The sequence below is a fragment of the Pelophylax lessonae genome (assembly GCF_965119305.1).
Source record: "Pelophylax lessonae genome assembly, chromosome: 6".
Lineage (NCBI taxonomy): Eukaryota > Metazoa > Chordata > Amphibia > Anura > Ranidae > Pelophylax > Pelophylax lessonae.
This window is the reverse complement of record NC_138773.1, coordinates 70,478,765-70,505,078: the sequence shown is the minus strand read 5'-3', so window position 1 is coordinate 70,505,078 and position 26,314 is coordinate 70,478,765. Positions and strand designations below refer to the sequence as shown.

The window sequence follows — 26,314 nt, the reverse complement described above, 5'->3', positions numbered from 1 at the left end:
TTGTGCTTAAAGATCTCCAAGTCGAGAAATTGCACTGTATTTTTGTCCATATTACCTGTAAATTTGATCTGATATTTGTTTTTATTCATTTTCTTGAAGAAATGTTCCAGGGATTCTTGCGATCCTTCCCACACAACCAAGATATCATCAAGATATCGGCGGTAATACTTCAGTTGTTGTGGAAGTTTTGAGTAGATATCCTCCTCTTCCCATTTGGCTAAAAATATATTTGCTACGCTGGGAGCATAACGTGCTCCCATAGCTACACCCTTTATTTGGTTATAGTACTCATTCTTATACCAAAAATGATGATTTGACATAGCCATATTCAGGCCTTCCAATAGGAAATCTCTTTGTGGTTCCTTTAAATTGGTGTATTTTTCTAAGGCCCATTTGATAGCCCTTGATGCATCCTTCTGTCTGATGTTCGTATATAATGATTCCACATCGATCGATGCCAATATTGTATTTTCGGTGATATTTATGTCCACTAGTGAGGTTAATGTTTCCTTGGTATCCTTTAAAAAGGATTTTCCAATAGCAGCTATAGGCTGAAAAAATGTATCCAAATATTCACCCATCCTAGCATATAAAGATTCTATGCCACTGATTATGGGTCTTCCCGGTGGCTGCTGTAGATTTTTATGAATCTTGGGGATTTGATATATCACCGGCATACGAGGGGCTTTAATATTCAGGTATTTTCCTTCTTTTTTGTTCAGGAGGCCCTTTTTCATCCCTTTATTAATCCACTGTATCATTTTGGCTTTCAATTTATTTGTAGGATTTCCAGGTAATTTAACATATGTATCTTCATCATTTACAATACGATCCAGTTCCTTGATATAATCTTCTTTTTTGAGAATCACTAGACCCCCTCCTTTATCAGCTGCTCTAATAATGATATTCTTCTTTTCTTCCAAACTTCTGATGGCTTCCCAAACTTCCTTTGTATTTTTAGTTGGCTTCCTTTTCATCATCTGTACCTCTTTTTGAACAATATTCCTGAACACTTGGATATATTGGTAGGTACTGGATTTAGGATTAAAAACTGATTTGTTCCGAAGTTGGGTATGTTGGTATTCTGTTTCTTCCTCTCCTCCTATCCCTTTCTTGTGTTGTTCCGCAAAAAATTTCTTAATATTAAGTTTTCGTGTAAACTTTTCTAGATCGATAAAAGTCTCAAAATGATCTAGAGATTTAGCAGGGGCAAATTTCAGTCCCTCTTGTAATATTTTCAATTCTGATGGTGTAAGTTCCACCCCTGCTAAATTGAATATCCCTTGCTCTAGACGTCCCTTTTCCGTTTTCTTTCTCCCTCCTCTACATCCTCTTTTTTTGCGTTTTCCCGCATGTTGGCCCAATAATTGTCTTTCCAAGACCTCTCTTCCCCCTGTTGCTTGAATTGTCCCGAGGGACCTGGCTTTTGTCCATCATTGGGATGAGGGTAGATATAGTGTTCTGAAGGTCCTGGTCTTTGGCCATCTGAGGGGTATGAGTAATGATGTTGGTTGTTCCTATATTCCTGATGGGAAGGGAGTCGTTCTCTCTCTCTATACATTCCCGAGGGTTCCTGTCTTAATCTGCCCGGCGGTTGATAATATTCTTGGTCATTTCTATATGTTGTCTGTCTTTCTCCTCCTCTTTGTTGTTGGTAATTGTTATAATTATCATATTGATAGTTATTTTTCTTATATCCTCTCCCTCTTCCCCGTCCTCTTCCTCTCCCTCTGCCTCTCCCTCTCACCGGCTTAAATTGGGGTTGTTGGAAGGTATGTTGGGGTGTATAGGGTGTAGAGTTGGAGTTCCTCCGTTCATAGTTATGATTTTCCCTTATTTTTGGGTGTTCCATATATCTAGGAGTAGAGAATTCTTCTCTATTCCTTAAGGGTGAGAATCTATTACTTGTGGGTATCAAGATGGTATTGGCAGTAGTGTCCCCCTCGTCATCTTCACAAATGATGGGAGTCATCTCTTCTCTCCTTATATTTCTATGTGGTGTTACCCTGAAGTCTTTCATAAGGTTGTATCTTACGTCCAGGCTATTAGGTTCCCTTTCTGGGGATGATTCCCTTGAATTAGTACCTATTACTTCTTGCCATTTGTAAACCACACCCTTTTTGTAATCTTCTATGTCACGTTGGTATTTCTTTATTTTTTTCCTTTTTATCTCAATGTCATATTGTGCGATATGTTTTTGCATCATTGTTATTTTATCTTTATATTCTTGGGTCTCGTTGAGTGGAGCTAGTTTTTCTTTAATTATTTGTATTTTTGATTCTATAATACTGAGTTTGGTTTTCCTCCTTTTAGTTAAGAGTTCCATTAGTTGTTTCTCTTTATTATTGAAAAATTTGAACCATTCCTCCATAGAGGTTTTGTCCTCTATTCCATCATTGGGATTGACATCCCATCTAAGGCGTCTGGGGGTAATATCTTCCTCTATGTACCTATCAAAGGTAGTGATATCCCACCAGGTTCTTATTTGTCTCTCCAAATTATATTGTAGCTGTTTAAAATTTTGGGACATATTAACCTCATTAATTGATCTTTGTTGGAAGATCTCACTAGAGTTATAGGTTCTTTCTTTTAATAAGTTAAATACATCCATTTTCTCAGTTGCTTTAGAGCCGGCTGCCATGCAAAAAAAGAGGATGTAGAGGAGGGAGAAAGAAAACGGAAAAGGGACGTCTAGAGCAAGGGATATTCAATTTAGCAGGGGTGGAACTTACACCATCAGAATTGAAAATATTACAAGAGGGACTGAAATTTGCCCCTGCTAAATCTCTAGATCATTTTGAGACTTTTATCGATCTAGAAAAGTTTACACGAAAACTTAATATTAAGAAATTTTTTGCGGAACAACACAAGAAAGGGATAGGAGGAGAGGAAGAAACAGAATACCAACATACCCAACTTCGGAACAAATCAGTTTTTAATCCTAAATCCAGTACCTACCAATATATCCAAGTGTTCAGGAATATTGTTCAAAAAGAGGTACAGATGATGAAAAGGAAGCCAACTAAAAATACAAAGGAAGTTTGGGAAGCCATCAGAAGTTTGGAAGAAAAGAAGAATATCATTATTAGAGCAGCTGATAAAGGAGGGGGTCTAGTGATTCTCAAAAAAGAAGATTATATCAAGGAACTGGATCGTATTGTAAATGATGAAGATACATATGTTAAATTACCTGGAAATCCTACAAATAAATTGAAAGCCAAAATGATACAGTGGATTAATAAAGGGATGAAAAAGGGCCTCCTGAACAAAAAAGAAGGAAAATACCTGAATATTAAAGCCCCTCGTATGCCGGTGATATATCAAATCCCCAAGATTCATAAAAATCTACAGCAGCCACCGGGAAGACCCATAATCAGTGGCATAGAATCTTTATATGCTAGGATGGGTGAATATTTGGATACATTTTTTCAGCCTATAGCTGCTATTGGAAAATCCTTTTTAAAGGATACCAAGGAAACATTAACCTCACTAGTGGACATAAATATCACCGAAAATACAATATTGGCATCGATCGATGTGGAATCATTATATACGAACATCAGACAGAAGGATGCATCAAGGGCTATCAAATGGGCCTTAGAAAAATACACCAATTTAAAGGAACCACAAAGAGATTTCCTATTGGAAGGCCTGAATATGGCTATGTCAAATCATCATTTTTGGTATAAGAATGAGTACTATAACCAAATAAAGGGTGTAGCTATGGGAGCACGTTATGCTCCCAGCGTAGCAAATATATTTTTAGCCAAATGGGAAGAGGAGGATATCTACTCAAAACTTCCACAACAACTGAAGTATTACCGCCGATATCTTGATGATATCTTGGTTGTGTGGGAAGGATCGCAAGAATCCCTGGAACATTTCTTCAAGAAAATGAATAAAAACAAATATCAGATCAAATTTACAGGTAATATGGACAAAAATACAGTGCAATTTCTCGACTTGGAGATCTTTAAGCACAACGGCACTTTAAACACCAGAACCTTCTTTAAAAAGGTGGATACTAATGGCTACATCTCTAAGAGGAGTTGCCATCACCCGGCTTGGATACAAGCGATACCAAAAGGGCAATTCACCCGAATTAGAAGGAATTGTACAGATTTAAAAGACTACAATACACAGACAGATAAATTAATAGAAAGATTCAGAGAAAAGGGATACAAAGAGAAAGACCTGAGAATCACACAAAAGAAAATATCCGAATTGAAGAGAGAAGACCTCCTAAAGAATAAGAAGAAAAAGAAGAAAGAAAACCCAAACTTTGAACTAGCTTTTATTACGGGATTCAACACCCAATACAAAGAGGTTGAAAAATGCATAAAGAAAAATTGGCACATCCTATTAAGGGATGACACTTTAAAAACACTCCTCCCAAAGAATCCAAAATTTATTTATAAAAGAGCCCCGGGACTACGGAATATCCTATCAAAAAATGTTCCAGACCCACCAAAAAAACCACAAATGTTTTTCGCAAAAAATGGCTTCTATAGGTGCAGAAGATGTAAAGCATGCAGGACAAGCAGATTTAAGAAAAGGATTGAACACAAGTTCTTCTCCGCGGACAATCGGGAATTTGAGATTAAAAAATTCATCACCTGCGACACTAGATTTGTTACATACATGTGTACTTGCCCTTGCGGATTAAAATACATCGGACGCACGACCCGCACTTTAGCAATTAGGATAGGAGAACATGTCGATAACATAAAGAAAGGCTTCAAAAAGCACAGCCTGTCCAATCACTTCAGAATTTTCCACAACCAAGATCCCTCCCTCCTTTGGTTCTGTGGAATTGACAAAATATTCAGTCATTGGAGAGGCTCAGATATGCGAAAAATGATATCGCAGAACGAAACCGCATGGATCCATAGACTAAAAACATTAAAACCCATGGGGTTAAATGCAGACATAGACCTTAATTGCTTTTTAAATAATTTTTAGGAATTTAATTGATTATATCCCTTGCCTTTAGATAATATATCTCATATTTATATTTTATATATCCATTTTATATATATATTTTTTTTACAAATTATGGATTTTTATATAGATAATATTATTTTAAAAAATTTATAATGTACACTGTACCTTTTTAATAAGCATATGTCCCTATAAATTAATATCTATGTCCATAAGAATGATAAAATAAAAAATAATTGTTCCTATATATGGCCACTAGATGGAGTTATAGTCCCGAATTACACTAAAAAGAATGTAGGAAAAATTAGATGACCACTAGATGGCGTCAATTAAAGATATATATTTTTTTATTTTTTATTTTATAATGTCTAGTTTCAATTTTATTTATAATGTTTTATTAATAAAGATTTAATACTAGATATAAATAGTTTTATAATTGTGGGAAATACATTATGTGTTTTTAAGAATTATTGGATGTGAATTGCTGTTTGTATAATGCGGGGAATAGGAATATACCCGGGCGATTTGCAGCAAATGTCAAATACACATAAAATAAAAGGGTCACGTAATAAATCGATACCATCCTGTTAAATATACAGATCGGCACTTAATGTCAATAAAAATAAATGAATGGCGCTACAAAAGCAAAATTAAACACCGGCCAATCATAATAGAGATAGCGATACTTAAGATGTGACTGACAGGGCCAGCACAGACTGCCTGAGGACGCTCGTTAAGCGAAATGCATTGTGGTCAATGCTAACCCGGAAGTAACACACAGAGGCATTCGGAACAGAGGTTGGGATACACATCCACCGCTGCAATACAAAGAAAGGGGGAAAGGAGATACAGGGTGCTGCAGATCCCCGGAGAATATCTTCCTAAGACCCAAAAAAACGATTTTGTACTGCCGAATTGCCCAGTGCCAGGAGGGCACAACAAATAGTAAGAGGCTAATTGTCACCTTATAGTGTATGTTTTTTGGAGAATAAAACAGTATTTCACTATTGGAGGCTATTTGTTCTTCTATATCTTTATGTGTATGGGGGGACTACATGGTCCAACTCGAGTAATATAGGAGCCAGAGATCCAAGCAATCGAGGAGAGGTCTGATCCACCCAATAAAGGGATCACAGGCGTTGGGGGTCCTTGTGACCTGCTGCTAGCTGGTAAGAGGCCACGGTTGTCACATCCCAGCACCTGGAGCACTGTGAATGGATTAATAAGAATTCACCAAGCACAATTTTGATTGCATGCTATTGCTTGGACTTTTAAACACTACTTGGAGCACATTTATATATTTATACTTTTTTATATATTCTTATGTGATTTTTTTATATATCCTTATGTGATTTTTGTATGGAATTCTTTATATATTTATTTATTGGTTCACTGATCCACACCTTTGTGGATTAATTTACTTTGAGAAGCACAAGCACTTCTTAATTGACGGTTGTCACATCCCAGCACCTGGAGCACTGTGAAGGGATTAATAAGAATCCACCAAGCACAATTTTGATTGCATGCTATTGCCTGGATTTTTAAACACTACTTGGAGCACATTTATATATTTATATTTTTATATATTCTTATGTGATTTTTGTATGGAATTCTTTATATATCTATTTATTGGTTCACTGATCCACACCTTTGTGGATTAATTTACTTTGAGAAGCACAAACACTTCTGAATTGAAATTGCACTGGTATGCACTTTTCTTTGCTAATTGCACCAATAGTAGATCATATATATATTTGTAGCAATTTTTAATCACATATATTACACTTTAAATCACCTATTAATTTTTATAACACGTGATATATTAAGATTACCAGCGCCTTTTTACCTATGATATATACCTATTTATTGTTTTATTACAATTAAAAGGGCAGCAGGTTCAACAATCTTTTATTTAAAGGGCCAGGCGCCTTCTCTTTTCTTTTTATTGCTATTTTAGATACTCTGTATCTATTGAATGGCAGCCGGCTCTAAAGCAACTGAGAAAATGGATGTATTTAACTTATTAAAAGAAAGAACCTATAACTCTAGTGAGATCTTCCAACAAAGATCAATTAATGAGGTTAATATGTCCCAAAATTTTAAACAGCTACAATATAATTTGGAGAGACAAATAAGAACCTGGTGGGATATCACTACCTTTGATAGGTACATAGAGGAAGATATTACCCCCAGACGCCTTAGATGGGATGTCAATCCCAATGATGGAATAGAGGACAAAACCTCTATGGAGGAATGGTTCAAATTTTTCAATAATAAAGAGAAACAACTAATGGAACTCTTAACTAAAAGGAGGAAAACCAAACTCAGTATTATAGAATCAAAAATACAAATAATTAAAGAAAAACTAGCTCCACTCAACGAGACCCAAGAATATAAAGATAAAATAACAATGATGCAAAAACATATCGCACAATATGACATTGAGATAAAAAGGAAAAAAATAAAGAAATACCAACGTGACATAGAAGATTACAAAAAGGGTGTGGTTTACAAATGGCAAGAAGTAATAGGTACTAATTCAAGGGAATCATCCCCAGAAAGGGAACCTAATAGCCTGGACGTAAGATACAACCTTATGAAAGACTTCAGGGTAACACCACATAGAAATATAAGGAGAGAAGAGATGACTCCCATCATTTGTGAAGATGACGAGGGGGACACTACTGCCAATACCATCTTGATACCCACAAGTAATAGATTCTCACCCTTAAGGAATAGAGAAGAATTCTCTACTCCTAGATATATGGAACACCCAAAAATAAGGGAAAATCATAACTATGAACGGAGGAACTCCAACTCTACACCCTATACACCCCAACATACCTTCCAACAACCCCAATTTAAGCCGGTGAGAGGGAGAGGCAGAGGGAGAGGAAGAGGACGGGGAAGAGGGAGAGGATATAAGAAAAATAACTATCAATATGATAATTATAACAATTACCAACAACAAAGAGGAGGAGAAAGACAGACAACATATAGAAATGACCAAGAATATTATCAACCGCCGGGCAGATTAAGACAGGAACCCTCGGGAATGTATAGAGAGAGAGAACGACTCCCTTCCCATCAGGAATATAGGAACAACCAACATCATTACTCATACCCCTCAGATGGCCAAAGACCAGGACCTTCAGAACACTATATCTACCCTCATCCCAATGATGGACAAAAGCCAGGTCCCTCGGGACAATTCAAGCAACAGGGGGAAGAGAGGTCTTGGAAAGACAATTATTGGGCCAACATGCGGGAAAACGCAAAAAAAGAGGATGTAGAGGAGGGAGAAAGAAAACGGAAAAGGGACGTCTAGAGCAAGGGATATTCAATTTAGCAGGGGTGGAACTTACACCATCAGAATTGAAAATATTACAAGAGGGACTGAAATTTGCCCCTGCTAAATCTCTAGATCATTTTGAGACTTTTATCGATCTAGAAAAGTTTACACGAAAACTTAATATTAAGAAATTTTTTGCGGAACAACACAAGAAAGGGATAGGAGGAGAGGAAGAAACAGAATACCAACATACCCAACTTCGGAACAAATCAGTTTTTAATCCTAAATCCAGTACCTACCAATATATCCAAGTGTTCAGGAATATTGTTCAAAAAGAGGTACAGATGATGAAAAGGAAGCCAACTAAAAATACAAAGGAAGTTTGGGAAGCCATCAGAAGTTTGGAAGAAAAGAAGAATATCATTATTAGAGCAGCTGATAAAGGAGGGGGTCTAGTGATTCTCAAAAAAGAAGATTATATCAAGGAACTGGATCGTATTGTAAATGATGAAGATACATATGTTAAATTACCTGGAAATCCTACAAATAAATTGAAAGCCAAAATGATACAGTGGATTAATAAAGGGATGAAAAAGGGCCTCCTGAACAAAAAAGAAGGAAAATACCTGAATATTAAAGCCCCTCGTATGCCGGTGATATATCAAATCCCCAAGATTCATAAAAATCTACAGCAGCCACCGGGAAGACCCATAATCAGTGGCATAGAATCTTTATATGCTAGGATGGGTGAATATTTGGATACATTTTTTCAGCCTATAGCTGCTATTGGAAAATCCTTTTTAAAGGATACCAAGGAAACATTAACCTCACTAGTGGACATAAATATCACCGAAAATACAATATTGGCATCGATCGATGTGGAATCATTATATACGAACATCAGACAGAAGGATGCATCAAGGGCTATCAAATGGGCCTTAGAAAAATACACCAATTTAAAGGAACCACAAAGAGATTTCCTATTGGAAGGCCTGAATATGGCTATGTCAAATCATCATTTTTGGTATAAGAATGAGTACTATAACCAAATAAAGGGTGTAGCTATGGGAGCACGTTATGCTCCCAGCGTAGCAAATATATTTTTAGCCAAATGGGAAGAGGAGGATATCTACTCAAAACTTCCACAACAACTGAAGTATTACCGCCGATATCTTGATGATATCTTGGTTGTGTGGGAAGGATCGCAAGAATCCCTGGAACATTTCTTCAAGAAAATGAATAAAAACAAATATCAGATCAAATTTACAGGTAATATGGACAAAAATACAGTGCAATTTCTCGACTTGGAGATCTTTAAGCACAACGGCACTTTAAACACCAGAACCTTCTTTAAAAAGGTGGATACTAATGGCTACATCTCTAAGAGGAGTTGCCATCACCCGGCTTGGATACAAGCGATACCAAAAGGGCAATTCACCCGAATTAGAAGGAATTGTACAGATTTAAAAGACTACAATACACAGACAGATAAATTAATAGAAAGATTCAGAGAAAAGGGATACAAAGAGAAAGACCTGAGAATCACACAAAAGAAAATATCCGAATTGAAGAGAGAAGACCTCCTAAAGAATAAGAAGAAAAAGAAGAAAGAAAACCCAAACTTTGAACTAGCTTTTATTACGGGATTCAACACCCAATACAAAGAGGTTGAAAAATGCATAAAGAAAAATTGGCACATCCTATTAAGGGATGACACTTTAAAAACACTCCTCCCAAAGAATCCAAAATTTATTTATAAAAGAGCCCCGGGACTACGGAATATCCTATCAAAAAATGTTCCAGACCCACCAAAAAAACCACAAATGTTTTTCGCAAAAAATGGCTTCTATAGGTGCAGAAGATGTAAAGCATGCAGGACAAGCAGATTTAAGAAAAGGATTGAACACAAGTTCTTCTCCGCGGACAATCGGGAATTTGAGATTAAAAAATTCATCACCTGCGACACTAGATTTGTTACATACATGTGTACTTGCCCTTGCGGATTAAAATACATCGGACGCACGACCCGCACTTTAGCAATTAGGATAGGAGAACATGTCGATAACATAAAGAAAGGCTTCAAAAAGCACAGCCTGTCCAATCACTTCAGAATTTTCCACAACCAAGATCCCTCCCTCCTTTGGTTCTGTGGAATTGACAAAATATTCAGTCATTGGAGAGGCTCAGATATGCGAAAAATGATATCGCAGAACGAAACCGCATGGATCCATAGACTAAAAACATTAAAACCCATGGGGTTAAATGCAGACATAGACCTTAATTGCTTTTTAAATAATTTTTAGGAATTTAATTGATTATATCCCTTGCCTTTAGATAATATATCTCATATTTATATTTTATATATCCATTTTATATATATATTTTTTTTACAAATTATGGATTTTTATATAGATAATATTATTTTAAAAAATTTATAATGTACACTGTACCTTTTTAATAAGCATATGTCCCTATAAATTAATATCTATGTCCATAAGAATGATAAAATAAAAAATAATTGTTCCTATATATGGCCACTAGATGGAGTTATAGTCCCGAATTACACTAAAAAGAATGTAGGAAAAATTAGATGACCACTAGATGGCGTCAATTAAAGATATATATTTTTTTATTTTTTATTTTATAATGTCTAGTTTCAATTTTATTTATAATGTTTTATTAATAAAGATTTAATACTAGATATAAATAGTTTTATAATTGTGGGAAATACATTATGTGTTTTTAAGAATTATTGGATGTGAATTGCTGTTTGTATAATGCGGGGAATAGGAATATACCCGGGCGATTTGCAGCAAATGTCAAATACACATAAAATAAAAGGGTCACGTAATAAATCGATACCATCCTGTTAAATATACAGATCGGCACTTAATGTCAATAAAAATAAATGAATGGCGCTACAAAAGCAAAATTAAACACCGGCCAATCATAATAGAGATAGCGATACTTAAGATGTGACTGACAGGGCCAGCACAGACTGCCTGAGGACGCTCGTTAAGCGAAATGCATTGTGGTCAATGCTAACCCGGAAGTAACACACAGAGGCATTCGGAACAGAGGTTGGGATACACATCCACCGCTGCAATACAAAGAAAGGGGGAAAGGAGATACAGGGTGCTGCAGATCCCCGGAGAATATCTTCCTAAGACCCAAAAAAACGATTTTGTACTGCCGAATTGCCCAGTGCCAGGAGGGCACAACAAATAGTAAGAGGCTAATTGTCACCTTATAGTGTATGTTTTTTGGAGAATAAAACAGTATTTCACTATTGGAGGCTATTTGTTCTTCTATATCTTTATGTGTATGGGGGGACTACATGGTCCAACTCGAGTAATATAGGAGCCAGAGATCCAAGCAATCGAGGAGAGGTCTGATCCACCCAATAAAGGGATCACAGGCGTTGGGGGTCCTTGTGACCTGCTGCTAGCTGGTAAGAGGCCACGGTTGTCACATCCCAGCACCTGGAGCACTGTGAATGGATTAATAAGAATTCACCAAGCACAATTTTGATTGCATGCTATTGCTTGGACTTTTAAACACTACTTGGAGCACATTTATATATTTATACTTTTTTATATATTCTTATGTGATTTTTTTATATATCCTTATGTGATTTTTGTATGGAATTCTTTATATATTTATTTATTGGTTCACTGATCCACACCTTTGTGGATTAATTTACTTTGAGAAGCACAAGCACTTCTTAATTGACGGTTGTCACATCCCAGCACCTGGAGCACTGTGAAGGGATTAATAAGAATCCACCAAGCACAATTTTGATTGCATGCTATTGCCTGGATTTTTAAACACTACTTGGAGCACATTTATATATTTATATTTTTATATATTCTTATGTGATTTTTGTATGGAATTCTTTATATATCTATTTATTGGTTCACTGATCCACACCTTTGTGGATTAATTTACTTTGAGAAGCACAAACACTTCTGAATTGAAATTGCACTGGTATGCACTTTTCTTTGCTAATTGCACCAATAGTAGATCATATATATATTTGTAGCAATTTTTAATCACATATATTACACTTTAAATCACCTATTAATTTTTATAACACGTGATATATTAAGATTACCAGCGCCTTTTTACCTATGATATATATCAATAAATTATGTACTCAACCAAAAGAGAAAATTAGTGCCTATCTCATTCTGAACGAGTGGCCTTGGATGCTCTTAAGAAAAATCATGATATTGTGATTCGGATAGCCGATAAAGGAGGAGGTATAGTGATTTAGAATAAACCAGATTTCCTTGAAAGAGGCTAATAGACTCCTATCTGACTGTACCACCATGAAAACGTGAGTGAGGACCCTTTATCTGGGTATAAAGTGGAATTGCAGGAATTGGTCAATCAGGCTCTTGAAAATGGAGTTATCAATAAATCTGAGAGATTGTTCTTTCTCAACAAATATTTTAAAACACCATACTTCTATCATATACAAAAGGTCCACAAGGACCCGGGTTGCCCACCAGGGAGGCCTATTTTGGCAAGCATGGATGGGATCACCAGCAGATTGTCCCAATATGTGGACATTTTTCTTCAACTGCTGGTGGCATCCCTGCCGGCCTACATTAGGGACTCCTCTCAGGTTTTGGATACCTTGCAGAAGTATAGGTGGGAGCCTGGGTACCAGTGGTTATCCTTGGACGTATGCTCCTTGTATACGTCCATTCCACATGAAGGTGGGTTAAGGGCTGTTGAACATTTTCTATCAGAAGCAGAGTATATGCAACCCATCCAATCTGAATTTGTCTGCCAATGTACTAAGTTTGCTCTAGAAAGGAATTACTTTCAATTTAATGGGTCCTTAATAGACAAATCTCTGGCACAGCTATGGGTGCACATTTTGCACCCTGCTATGCCAATTTGTTTATGGGTTTCTGGGAGAAGTATCACATCTGGACCCAGAATATTAAAAGGGGATAGGGAACTTGCGCTGCCTGGGAGAGGACCTAGTACCAAATAATTTATCACAGATAAGATATAAATAAAATAATAAATAAATGGTAAATAGAAGTGATCCCTGTTGCTAACAAGCAAATATATATCTAATAGCAGAGTATATAAAAACAAGTAATATTTCTCATAAACCAAAGTATTATATTAAAAGTGACTAGTGATATAGTGATGGAAATAAATAATCAATAATTGTGAACAATCTGATCATATAGGTGACATCTACCATATATATATAAAAATATATTGTACTTGATATTTAAAACATGTTCAAAAAATATCCAAAAATCATAACCACGTGATTAAATCTAAATTATTAAAGTGCCATGTGCTAAGTGAATCAATATAACTGTGATGTACACTGGTATATGTGTATATCAATAGGTGCACAGTGACAGATATGTGAAGCAATTTATTCCCCAGTGCTTATATTCTGTGTAGATAAAAATGTCCAAGGTAGGGATATATAGAAGTGTATGTAAACACATGCACCAGACTATATATTTTAAGGTGCTAATTATAAAATAAAGTCCAAACTCCGACACACAGGGGAATTGTGTTCAATTCTTTAAGTGATATTGTGATCCAATCCTCGTGATAAGGATAAGTGATATAAGGTGGTGATATAGAATGCACTCACCAGAGTGCCCAACCCCACACAGGGGTACTGGCCAGGATATATACGGTCAGCCACAGCAGGAAATGTATTCCTTTATGGTCATCTACTTCCTCGGTCTTTATTATGGAGGAGAGAGGGAAGGGACCCTGCTGCACTTCAGTCTTCCTTATGGGCGAGGCTCCGGTGGTGCAGTGTGTAAAAATAAATAGGGGGGGCACATATAGTGTAACTCCGTTTGATAAACTTTTATTATTAGTAGGTAAAAAGGTACTCACATTACAGCAGTGGGAAATCAGCGTATAAAACTGTCTCATCTAGAGACTCACTAATAAGCCGGCAGTTCAATGCAGAGCTCCGGAACGTAATGTGTTCCACGATAGATCCGGATCGGGAAGTGACGCAACCACGCTGTAAGACAGAAGCAGAGTATATGTAACCCATCCAATCTGAATTTGTCTGCCAATGTACTAAGTTTGCTCTAGAAAGGAATTACTTTGAATTTAATGGGTCCTTAATAGACAAATCTCTGGCACAGCTATGGGTGCACATTTTGCACCCTGCTATGCCAATTTGTTTATGGGTTTCTGGAAGAAGTATCACATCTGGACCCAGAACCCTTTTGCCCAGCACTTAGTATATTATGGGCGATATATTAATTATGCGCTTGTCATCTGGAATGGTGATTTGGATTCAGTGGCCAAGTTTGTGTCCTACTGAAATTCCAATCAGTTTGGAATGAAGTTCACACATGTAGTGGATTTGCATATTTTAGTTTTTTTGGATCTGGAGTTGTCTTGGGATCATGAGGGTAACCTAATCTCCAGAACACACTTTAAGGAGACGGCGGATAATTCCTAACTACACCAAAAGAGTTGTCATCTCCCTAAGTCTAAGGAGTTTTGATGAAGAAAATCTTAGAAAAAGGTTATCAGAAGGAACACATCCAAAAGGCGATAGATCGGTATAGGGATGGCTGTGGAAACAGGAGGTCCGATGGAATGAATCCAGAGCCTCGGGACATATTGTTCACCACCAGGTTCAATAATCAACATTGGGCCATTAAAAAGGCCATCCAAAAACATTGGCTGATCCTGGGGCAAGACACTGCCCTAGGTCCAGTACTTCCTAAAAGACCCAAGGTGGTTTTTAGACGAGCAAATGTCAAGAGCATGGTTGCACCAAGCTGAATCCACAACAAACGACAGGCAAAAGATATCCCTCTGTTTTTGAACATGTTAGGATCCTTTAAATGCAAATTAAATAGACGTAAGGCTTGTGCATTTATGCATCATGGGAAAAAGATGTTTAGTAGTAGGGATGGGCGGGCCTTAAACATCCAGCAATGTATTTGTTGTAGTACCCAATTTGTAGTATATGGACTCAGGTGTCCCTGTTATTTGCTCTGTGTAGGTAGGAAAGTCCGGGCCATGCATACGAGGTTTGGCGAGCAGAGTCGCTACATAGAGCGAAAAAAGGACAAACATAGTGTCCCTCGGCATTTCTGTTAGATGCATGGAGGCAGTACAGTAGGACTTGAGCTCTTTGGCATTGAAGCTATATCCATGTCCCTGCCTGAAGGGGAAAGGTTTATGCAGCTATGTATGCGGGAAACCTTTTGGATTTTTACGCTCAACTCAATGTCCCCAGAGGGGTTAAATGAGGAACTAGAGGTTAGCACCCTTATCTAGGGTTCGGCCAGTCAGTGGTTTGTCACATTGCACCGTCAGTGTCAGATATGGTCCCATGCCTTAGGGATATGAGCCTCTCCACCTCTCACTTTTTTTTTTTTAAGAATAGTGGTAATGGTTATACCCATCAGCCAGGGTCATCACATTTTGTTAAATATTATTTTTTTATATATACCATATACCGTATATAAATTTTTTTTTATAAAGGATTGTGCTTTGTATTAATACATTTGTTACTCAAATTTAGGTTTGATTTTTAGGATGCATTTATGGTTGTTTTAAGCTCTAATTACTGGTTTTCCTGTAAGTATCTCTCTCCTGGTATGGCTCCTTTAAAAAGATGGGTACAGGAGGGGCCAGTGTAGTTAAATTGCTGCTGGGTGCCAGTATGGGCATGACCTGAAGAAGGAAGCCATGCCTCCGAAAACGCGTTGTCATACGGTATTAACCACTTGGTCGGGCATCAACTGTTCTGTTTCTCTCTCTCCCCCTCCTCCCTGTGTTTTCTGTAAGTTCCCTTTACTCCATTGAGTGCAGCGCCAGCTGGTCTGGACGCAGGCGCACTCTAGCTCATATGCTCTGAGGCTTACGTAAGAGAACCCAGAAGCCACTGCCTGGTGTTGGAGGCGAAGGCTGTCAGCATTGCATGGCGGCGATCCAGGAGAGGGATACTGATGTAATACCACAATTTCAACAGCCGGCTGGGTTTTGGACTGGATATGCTAGATCCATAAGGTCTCCAAGCCCGGTCAGCGAGCATGCGCAGGTTATAGCCCAGCACTAGGCCTCGCCACGACAGAGCCCAGATGGACAGGGGCTGGTCTGCGAGTGAAACACCTCACTGGGACGCATACAACCTGGGTCACCCTGAGTCGCAGCGTACCCCTTGGCCGTCAGCACCCCCCATTTCTCTGGCGGTCTCGGCGTGGATGTGGCCCCCTCCCTTGGAAAGTCGGACCCTCAGGTTTCCCTCGGTTCTCCGGCCTCTCGTGATACCAGGCCCCCCCTTAGGCTTTTCACCACCACAAGCAGGTTCCTACCGCAGGGGGGCGAATGTATTGCGGCCGTTCTGCGGGGGGGGGGGGGGTTTATCCTCATGGCGGCCCCTCCTGGGGACCCCTTAATGCATGCATAGTAGGTTTTGAAGCCGCACACAGGTAGATGAAATAAAAGGTGTCTTTATTCTTCAAAAATCATCAAGGACAAACAGACAGTGCGGGAACAGATGAGTCCAAGGTAGATGCGTTTCACAGCACAAACGGCCGCTTGCTCATTACCACGGTCACCGTGGTAATGAGTAAGCGGCCGTTTGTGCTGTGAAACGCGTCTACCTTGGACTCATCTGTTCCCGCACTGTCTGTTTGTCCTTGATGATTTTTGAAGAATAAAGACACCTTTTATTTCATCTACCTGTGTGCAGCTTCAAAACCTACTATGCATGCTTCCGGATGGCGGATCTAGCCAGCACCAGGTTGGGCTTGCACCTGAGCGGCTTCCCCTCCCCCCTTTCTTCTACACAGACCCCTTAATGCAACTGTATAATGACCCCCCTGGGGGGTCCTGGAGACCGCATGACGCGCCATGTGGGCCGCCATTTTGCTGTAATTTTGCTCTGCATCAATGTAAAAATGTTCCCATTGAACTGCATGGGCGGCCATGTTTTGGTATTTCCCCCATAGAAATGCATAAGAGGGCCATTTTCTTGGAGTCCACGATCGCTGGACAGCAGGGAGAAGCTAGGGTGACTCTAGTACATGACCCAGGTATTTTCTGTTCCTGTGTCAGATCGTCTCTGCACAGAACATTTTTATATCCCTCCATATCGTTTTGGTGGTATGTTACTGTGACCCCTGTAGGTATTTCTCATTCACCCTGCTGCAGGCTGTGCGAGGGCTGGGACTTGTGGTGCTACTGGTGCAGTGTTTTTCTTGCATTTTTTTCTTAAAGTGACACCTTTTTTTTTGTATTAAATAAATATGGAGCCCCAGGAACAAATCTCACCCACAGACCCCCCCCCCCCTCAGTGCGGTTGCGGGACCCTCCGGGTCGCAGCCCCTGTCTGCATTTACAGCAGTTTTGGAAAGCCTGGTGTCAAAAGTGGATTTCGTTTTAAAAAATGCCACTAGTAGAAAGCGCCCTATGCCTTCACCTGCCTCTCTAGTATCTTCAGATTGTTAGGTAGATATGGCCACGGTAGATGCATGCCATCCTGATGGATCTGCGTCTTCGCATTCTGATGGCGAGGAGAATGTATCCTCGTCAGCAGCCACGCGGAAAGCGCACTGGTGGAGGCACTTATAGCGTTAGGGCCGCAGATGTCTTTTGGCACCCGCAAATCCCAGAAGTCAGGCAAGGTTTTTCCCTGTCCCTGGAACTTTTTGACAACATTGTCAATGAACAGTGGGGGGCGCATCAAACAAATGTTAGTGGTGCCTAAGCGATTTAAAAGGCACTACCCTTTCACGGACGTGATATCTGCTAGATGTACCGTACCACCAAAGGTGGATCATCCGGTTTCCAGACACAGTAGAGTCTGGTTCAGGTGGAGGAGTCTTCCGGTGGAGACTCCTCCACCGGAACAGACTCTACTGTGGTTTCAGTGGAGGAGTCTCCGGTATTTACAGACCCCGTGGATAGACGGATTGAGTCTCTAACCTGCCATTTGCATGTGATAGCGGGCTCAATACTGAAACCGGTCTTTGTGATCACTCTGGTGTCACAGACCATAACAGAATGGGTGAAGTTGCTGAAAGGTGACTTGGAAACGGAGCAGCTCTCGTCGGGCCTGATAGCGCTAACGGACCAAATGGTCCAAGCCCCTCTATATATATGTGATGCGTCGCTGGATGCAGCTCTACTGGTTGCTAGAGTGTCTGCAGTGGGGGTTGCTATTAGACGCATGGTGTGGCTATAAAGCTGGTCTGCGGACCAGGCTTCCAAAAAAGCTCTTTCTGACCTTCCCTTTACTGGGGACAGGTTGTTTGGATCCTCCCTGGTTGAGTTGATCAAAGGCCTTACGGGTGGAAAGAGTACTCTTCTTCCCCAATCCACCCTGTGCAAGGCACCGGATAATAGACGGGGGAAAGAGAAAGGAGCTAAGCCATTCAGGTCCTCTGGAGGTTCCAAGAAGACATAGTCGGGTAAGCCGAGAACAGGTTAATCCGGATCTGCGGACAAATCCTTGTCTGCAGGAAGGGACGCCCTCACCCGTTTCTGGAGTGGGGGGACGTCTTTGCTTCTTTCCGGAACCATGGACTTCCTTGATTCAGAACAAATGGGTTCACAAACTGATCTGATCGGGTTACAAGATCGAATTCAGATCGTGATCATCAGACAGGTTCTTCCCGTCCAACCTCCGCCTATCTCCAGATCGGTAATGGACCTACGAGAGGAGGTGCAAGATCTGCTGTCACAGGGAGTGATTGTGCCGGTTCCCTCTCTGGAAAGTTTTCAGGGGTTGTATTCAAACCTGTTCACTATGGGTGACAAAGTGCATCCAATCCTGGATCCCAAAGCTCTGAACCGCATGGTGTGGGTACAGAAGTTTTGAATGGACTTTATTTGCATGGTGATGCATCCCTACATCAGGGAGACCTATTAATCTCTATTGATATCAAGGACGCATATCTACACATCCCCATCTATGCTGGACACCAGCATTTTCTTTGCTTCACTGTGGGAGAGGAGCACTTTCAATTTGTGGAGTTACCCTTTGGTCTCACCTCTGCTCCCAGGGTCTTCACAAAAGTGTCGGCTCCGATATTGACACTTCTACGTCAGAGGGGGATTGCAGTCCTGGGATACCTGGACGATCTCCTGTTAAGACTAGATTCTCATTCAGCTCTGTTGGGAGATTTGGCAATCACTGTAAGGACTTTGCAAGAGTTTGGCTGGACCATCAATTTCGCAAAATCAGCCCTGGTACCATCCTCAAGACTGGTCTACCTGGGTCTGACTCTGGATTCCGCTTCGGCAAAGGTTTTTCTTCCCCTGCAGAAGTTGCAGGGGGCGATTCGTTTGTTTTTGTCCAGCAATCTATCCTCTCTGTTGACTTCCATGAGAGTCCTAGGCCTGATGGTGTTGACCTTCGAGGCTGTCCCATTCGCTCAGTTCCACACCAGGTCATTACAGAGGGAAATTCTGATCAAATGGAACAAAGATCCAAAGTCGTTGGATTCTATGTTTCTGTTGAGTCACAACACAAAGACTGCTCTTCTATGGGGTTTCGCTCGTTGGCATTGCTCCAGGGCAAGTCTTTCCTTCCATTGTATTGGACTGTGGTCACCACGGACGCCAGCCTCTCCGGCTGGGGAAGCTGTATGCCCAGGGGTCTTGGACAGTGGAAGAGTCCAGACTACTTTGCCTTTTGTCACTGGACAAATAGTCGGACAATGCCACGGCTGTGGCTTACATCAATCATCAAGGTGGCACCAAGAGAGTCCTTGCGGCCCAGGAGGTGGCCAAGATCTTGAAATGGGTAGAGAATAAAAATGTTTCCACCTCTCTCCGCGGTACACATCCCAGGTGTGGAAAACTGGCACGTGGACTACCTGAGCTGTCAGGTGTTGGATCAGGGGGAATAGTTTCTACACCCGGAGGTGTTTCATCTCCTGTGTGCTCGGTGGGGAACAACTGATGTCGACCTGTTGGCCTTTCGGGTCAACAAGAAGGTTCAAAGGTTTGTAGCCAGGTCACTGGATCCCCTAGCTGACATCGTAGATGCACTGGTGGCTCCTTGGGGTCATTATCGGCTGATCTATGCGTTTCCACCGCTGAGACTTCTGCGCAGAATAGAGGCAGAGGGGATTCCAGTCATTCTGGTGGCTCCAGACTTACCTCGCTGGTCTTGGTACGCAGATCAGGTAAGATTGGTCGCCGATCCTTGGAGACTTCCTCTCAGGGAAGATCTGCTGTCTCAAGGGTCGATCTTCCATCCTGCTTTACAGTTGCTGTCTTTAACAGCGTGGCTGTTAAAAGCCAGGTGTTGAAGGATAGGGGTCTTTCTGATTTAGTGATTCCTACATGGTTGAAGGCCAGGAAGTCTACTTCCAGGAAGAGCTATCATTGTACGTGGAAACCATACTTTGTCTTACCGTAAAATCCTTTTCTCTGAAGTTCATTAACAGACGCAGCACCCGCCCCTTTATCTTGACTGGGTTGGGGGTTTTTCCTCTAAACATTGCTTGCACCTAAAATGAATCCTATAGCAGAGTGTGTAGGTGTATGCCTGCAGGGACGGCTCCATAGGCGTGGTAAGGCTTTTTCCTGCCTAATGGTCTACACCTGCAGGGGGCAGCATAACCCAATGGTCAAGAATTATATGGAGCTGCGTCTGTCAATGAACTTCAGAGAAAAGGAATTTACGGTAAGACAAAAATCCATTTTTTTTACTGATATCTTACCGATTTATTTAGGGAATATGTAGGATAAAATGAATATTTAGCTAATCCAGGAGCTTGCACTAAAATGGCTAAACTGCTGCATTTATTTTATCATTTAATGAGAACACAGCGCAATATTGTGTATGTCCTTTCTTCAGGAGCCGTCGCTGAGATAGGTGACTCCTCATCTTTGGCCTGTACAGTCGCTGGCTGATCAGTTTTTATGCAGTGTCTGTTTTTTACTGTTGATTCTATTATTTTATGCTTCTCTTCCTTTTAAAGTGTCGCTAAACCCACATCATAAAAACTGTCAATAAATTGTGTATTACATGATGTTCATACTCACTCAGTCACTATGAGATTCGTTTTTCCTTATTCTGCAAAAAAAAACCCTGGTTGATCCTGCTGCTCTCTATCTCCCCCTTCTGTTCATGTCCCCAATTCAGCTAGGGATTTTGTAGCTGTGGAGGCAACTCTGCACATGCTCAGTTTTCAGTGAGTTTCTATGCTAGGGAGCATTTCCTCCCTATCACATCTGAGCAGGCCATGTGACTATAGAGTGACACATGTGGGGGGATACACAGTGGTAAATGACAGCCCACTCCCTCCTATCCATGCCCACTAACCAGCTAAACACAATGGGGGTGGGATATTACATGTAGATTCATGGAGGCTTCACCTCCCTCTTATTCTAAGATACAGGCTGGAGGGGCGTGACACACCATGTCACACCAACTCACTTACATTTGCCGGAACTTCAGACAGTGCGGGCTACCAACAGTTGATAGTGTCTACGTGATGACCCCGCTGACGAAGTCATCTGACGTAACGCGTACGGGGGAGGAGCCTACTCGGTGAACGTCAGACCCAGCTGTTCGTAGCCCGCACTGTCTGAAGTGCCTGCAAATGTAAGTGAGTTTACTTTTGACTCTTTAATAAAGCATTTAAACTGAGAGCACTAGATCCTTCTTCCTTTGTTTTTTGCTGAGTATCATCGCACACTGATTATCGGTGAAGGAGAAGTGGAAGTTGTGGAGTGGAAAGAACAGGCTGTCCATTAAATTATCCCAATGTGTGCATGACTCTTTTGAGTCTAACCCTGAGGTGAGCTGCTAATCTAGCACCAATCACTGTGAGCACCTGGTTGAAGTGTTTGGAGCACGATTGCACCTTTAACACACTGGATCACGGATGAAGATATCTTACTAACTCTTCTTTTGATTAAGATTGAGTTTGGGACTCTCTTTTTTTGATCACTTGAATCTATATAGCACTTTTTTGAACATTTTTGCATTTCGCCCCTTTTTTGTTGCACGTGCACTTTGTCATTTGTATTGGATCACTTTATCATATTTGTATATGGTGATTTATGTTTATACACATGTATTGATTTATATGATTCATATTGATTTACCCTTATTGAATTTAGTCACTTGGCGCAGAAATATTGATTTATTAGAAAAAGGTTTTGATCTGTTTGCCATATAAAGTTTTCCCTGTTACTCAGATACGGAGTGAGAGCCCTTCCCAAGAAGCAGATGGTGCTGAAACTGAAAGAAATATTCCGCTACACACATCAGGTTATGAGCTCTGATTCTGAAGATGACGTTTCATCATCACAGCCTAGCCGAAACATAATCCGTGCAGTCCAGAGTCAGCGTCTGACTGCGTCCAGCAAACAAAGCGCTCCAACCACCGCTACAACCACCAGCATTTCCCTAACTCAGATGGGGAAGAGGACAACAACTGTGTGTGCAGCACAGGAAGCAGACAGTGGAGATGATCAGCCACCAACAGCGTCACAGGAATCTACAACATCCTCTGTGGCTGCAAGTGACACCTCTTCTATATCCCACAGGTAATAAGAAACATCACTGTTACTGTAACCGCCCACATTTATGAGTAGGTACAGCGCAGAGATGTATTTATAGCTGCTTTTTACTATACAAAGTTCATCTCTTTTATAGCTTTCTGTATATCCTTTTTTTTTTTCATTTAAAGTTGGAACAGACCTGAAGTAAAAAAAAAATCACACCTTTCTCATGCTGCTGCCATTTTAAAAATTGCAGCTAAGCACTCCAAATAGTTATCTATACCCTGGAGTGAGGTCAGCCTGAGACCAGCTAGTCACTGTTCCTCAATTCCACTTCTCAATCTTCTCTGCAATTCTGTGCGAGGCTAAGGCCTTTGCCTGAGTGCCTAATCATTGCTTGCATTTGAATGGACAGCCAATGAACCACAATGGCCCAAAAATCAGACCAACACCATTTTTTTCAGCACCACAGCACAATAGTGCATTACTGTGTGCTGCAGGGCAGGTGCATTCCCCAAGTGTAAAATGCACAGGTGTCAATAAATCTTAGGTAAAGACAGCACTTTTTTAAGTTTCAGGGGACCACACTCCAGGAGATACGTAAGTATTTGCAGGGTCTAGCTGCTATTTATGAACCACTTCACCTCCGGAAGATTTGCCCCCTTCATGACCAGGCCATTTTTTTGCAATACGGCACTGTATTACTTTAACAATGGCACGGTTGTGCGACACTGTACCCAAATAACATGTTTGTCCTTTTTTACCACAAATAGAGCTTTCATTTAGTGGTATTTGATCACTTCTGCATCTTTTATGTTTTGCGCTATAAACAAAGAAAGGCCAACAATTTTGAAAGAAAAAACACAAACATTTTTTACATTCTGCTATAAAACAGCCAGTAAAAAAAATTGAAAAAAAATCTCAATAAGCGTATATTGATTTGTTTGCGCAAAGGTCAAAAGTTATAGAGTCTACAAACTGTGGGATATTTTTATTTTATGGGGTTTTTTTTTACCAGTAATGATGGACGATCATTGAGCTATAGTGAGACTGCGATATTGCGGTGGACATTCTGACACTAGCTGACACTTTTTAGGGACCAGTGGCACTAATAAAGTGATCAGTGCTAAAAAATATGCACTGCCACTGTACTAATGGCACTGGCTGGAAAGGGATTAGCATCAGGGGTGATAAAAGAATTTACTGTGTACCTAGCTAGTGTTTCTGTGTACTATGGTAGGTGCTTTCACTGAGGGAAGACATGCTTCGCAGGATCTATGCCTTCCCTACTGACAGAACGGGATCTGCCTTGTTTTTCGCCGTTCTGCCTGTTTACCGAAGGATAGGCGGGTGCCGGCAGACATTGAGTCCGTGGTACTCACCGCTCAGCTCCCAGTGTGTATAATCACAGAGGGAGTGAGCTGGCGCACATTCGCGCCCGCTGACCGGAAGAGGTGCCATTAAGCAATTAAACTGTAACAGTTTCTACACATTCCTGCAAACTCTCCACCACCACTTTGTTCCAAGAATCATTTCATGCAACCTACACTAGTCACATAAAACAGAGCAGATATTGAATATACCTACCCTTTCATACAGTTGTACAAACTGTAGGGTGATTTCAATGTTCATTTGTCTCAAGATAAATTTATCTGGCGATAACTATTTACATAATTTATGATTTTATTCAAGCTGTAGTATTAAAAAATTTCACTGTCAGCCCGCTCCACACCACTGCGACTTGTCATGCGATTTGACAGTTCAAAATGACAAGGCACACCCTATTTGTGCCTATGGAACCATTCGAAACGATGTGACTCCGACTTGCACCGATTTGAAAACAAGGTTCCTGCACTATTTTTGGCGATTTCATGTGCAACTTGCATTGACATCTGTGCATGAAATTGCATGGGTGTCGGCAAGCTTTACATGAAATTGCAGTGACCGATGACTTTGAAATCATGCTGATGTAGCAAGATTTCAAAGCCGCATTTGGTGTGAACCAGGGCTTAATCAAGTTAAGTTAAAAGAGCACTTCCAGAAAGCAAGTAAAAGCAAGCAGTGAGCTACTTATACAATCCAAGAAACACTACAGATATGCTAAATTTATCTTCTTTATCATCATCTAAGGACTGGTGAGCTGCATTTTGTTAGATTTAGATATACATTATGAAAAAGCCTCTCACCGCTCTGCTTCCCATAACCCCAGTTGGTTTCACAGAATTGAATTTGATTGATGATTGTGAGGAACTTCTTAGTACTGGCAATTTTATTTCAAAACATTCTTTATGCCAAAGAAAACAAGGAACTTTCAGTGGGTCGGTGGGAATAGCTCCCAAATCACCAAACTATCGACCGGAGGGAGTAGAGTGGACTAGTGCACTACAGCAATGTCTAGAAAAAACTAAGGTGCTGAGCGCTCAATTTTGATTGGAGTGTACCTTTCATCAGTACCAGTGCTAAATTAATTTCTGCCAATCATAAGTAACCTTACTGTGCCTCTAGGTGGCAGCATAATGCAAAAAAAAAATGATGCCATATCCCTGCTGACAGATGTTTCTTCTGCCATTATAAAGCACTTAACTTGCCACTTATGCAGGTCAATGTACAGTCGCCGTGTATGCACGCTGTGCTGTGCTTACAATGCCCAGTGCCTGGACAAAGTAACTTCCATGTGCTGTGCTAATTTTACCTATTTGGCTGTTTTTTTCTCCCTTGTTTTCAGGGAGGAGAAACAGCCAGATCGTTGTTCACAGTACTCAGAGTTCTGTATTTTTGTAAACACAGAACTCTGTGTGTGATTGGCCAACGCCAATCAGCTGACTTCTGGCAAAATCATTTCCTAAAAATCAACAGTCAAACTCGTGTTGTGTCCAATCACAGCATGGGTCTGCAGGGGGCCCTGCAAGCACACCTCAAACCCGAAAGCAAGCTGGCGACTTGCAGGTATGTTATCTGGCCTGCCTGTGCTGCTCACCCACAGTAAAACTACTGTGGGCAGATGGCAAATAGGTAATCTTAGTAATTTTGAATGAGTTTTTATTCACTTAGTCCAGAGGTCTTCAAACTATGGCCCTCCAGTTGTTCAGGAACTACAATTCCCATCATGCCTAGCCATGTCTGTGAATGTCAGAGTTTTACAATGCTTCATGGGATGTGTAGTTCCACAACAGCTGGAGGGCCGTAGTTTGAGGATCCCTGACTTAGTCTATAGTTCACAAACATAAATATCTTGTTGATATGTAATCATTTTTTCCATGATATTAAAAGAAATCTATGGTCACAGCGTATACTTTCCTTTTATAACATCCGCATTGTAACATCAGTACAAACAATAGTTATATTTGACAATCCAATACAAGCTTACTTGAAATCTCTTTTCATATTGTGATATTGTGAGTTCTACCTGTCTGCTGACCATCTTTCGACAACCTACTGGGTTCCCTGCATGCTTTGCATCTTCTCCTTTGCAGTTTAATTTCAATTTCTAAGGACTACATATCCCATGGTACCTCTCTGCCTACAAGCTGTGATTCCTGTACTGACTCCACAGCCTCAGACTCCTCCTTTTAATACTTCTGT

At 40.4% G+C, this 26,314-nt stretch overlaps 1 protein-coding gene across 1 annotated transcript in view; it reads left to right on the top strand.

The window, feature by feature from the left end:
- The window catches only part of SLX4 (SLX4 structure-specific endonuclease subunit), a 100,990-nt gene that overhangs the window by 66,405 nt on the left and 8,271 nt on the right, over positions 1–26,314 (top strand). Inside the window, exon 14 of the mRNA XM_082260361.1 lies at positions 22,427–22,777. Within this exon, the coding sequence (XP_082116487.1) occupies positions 22,427–22,777 (351 nt within the window). The remainder of the gene's footprint in view (positions 1–22,426; positions 22,778–26,314) is intronic.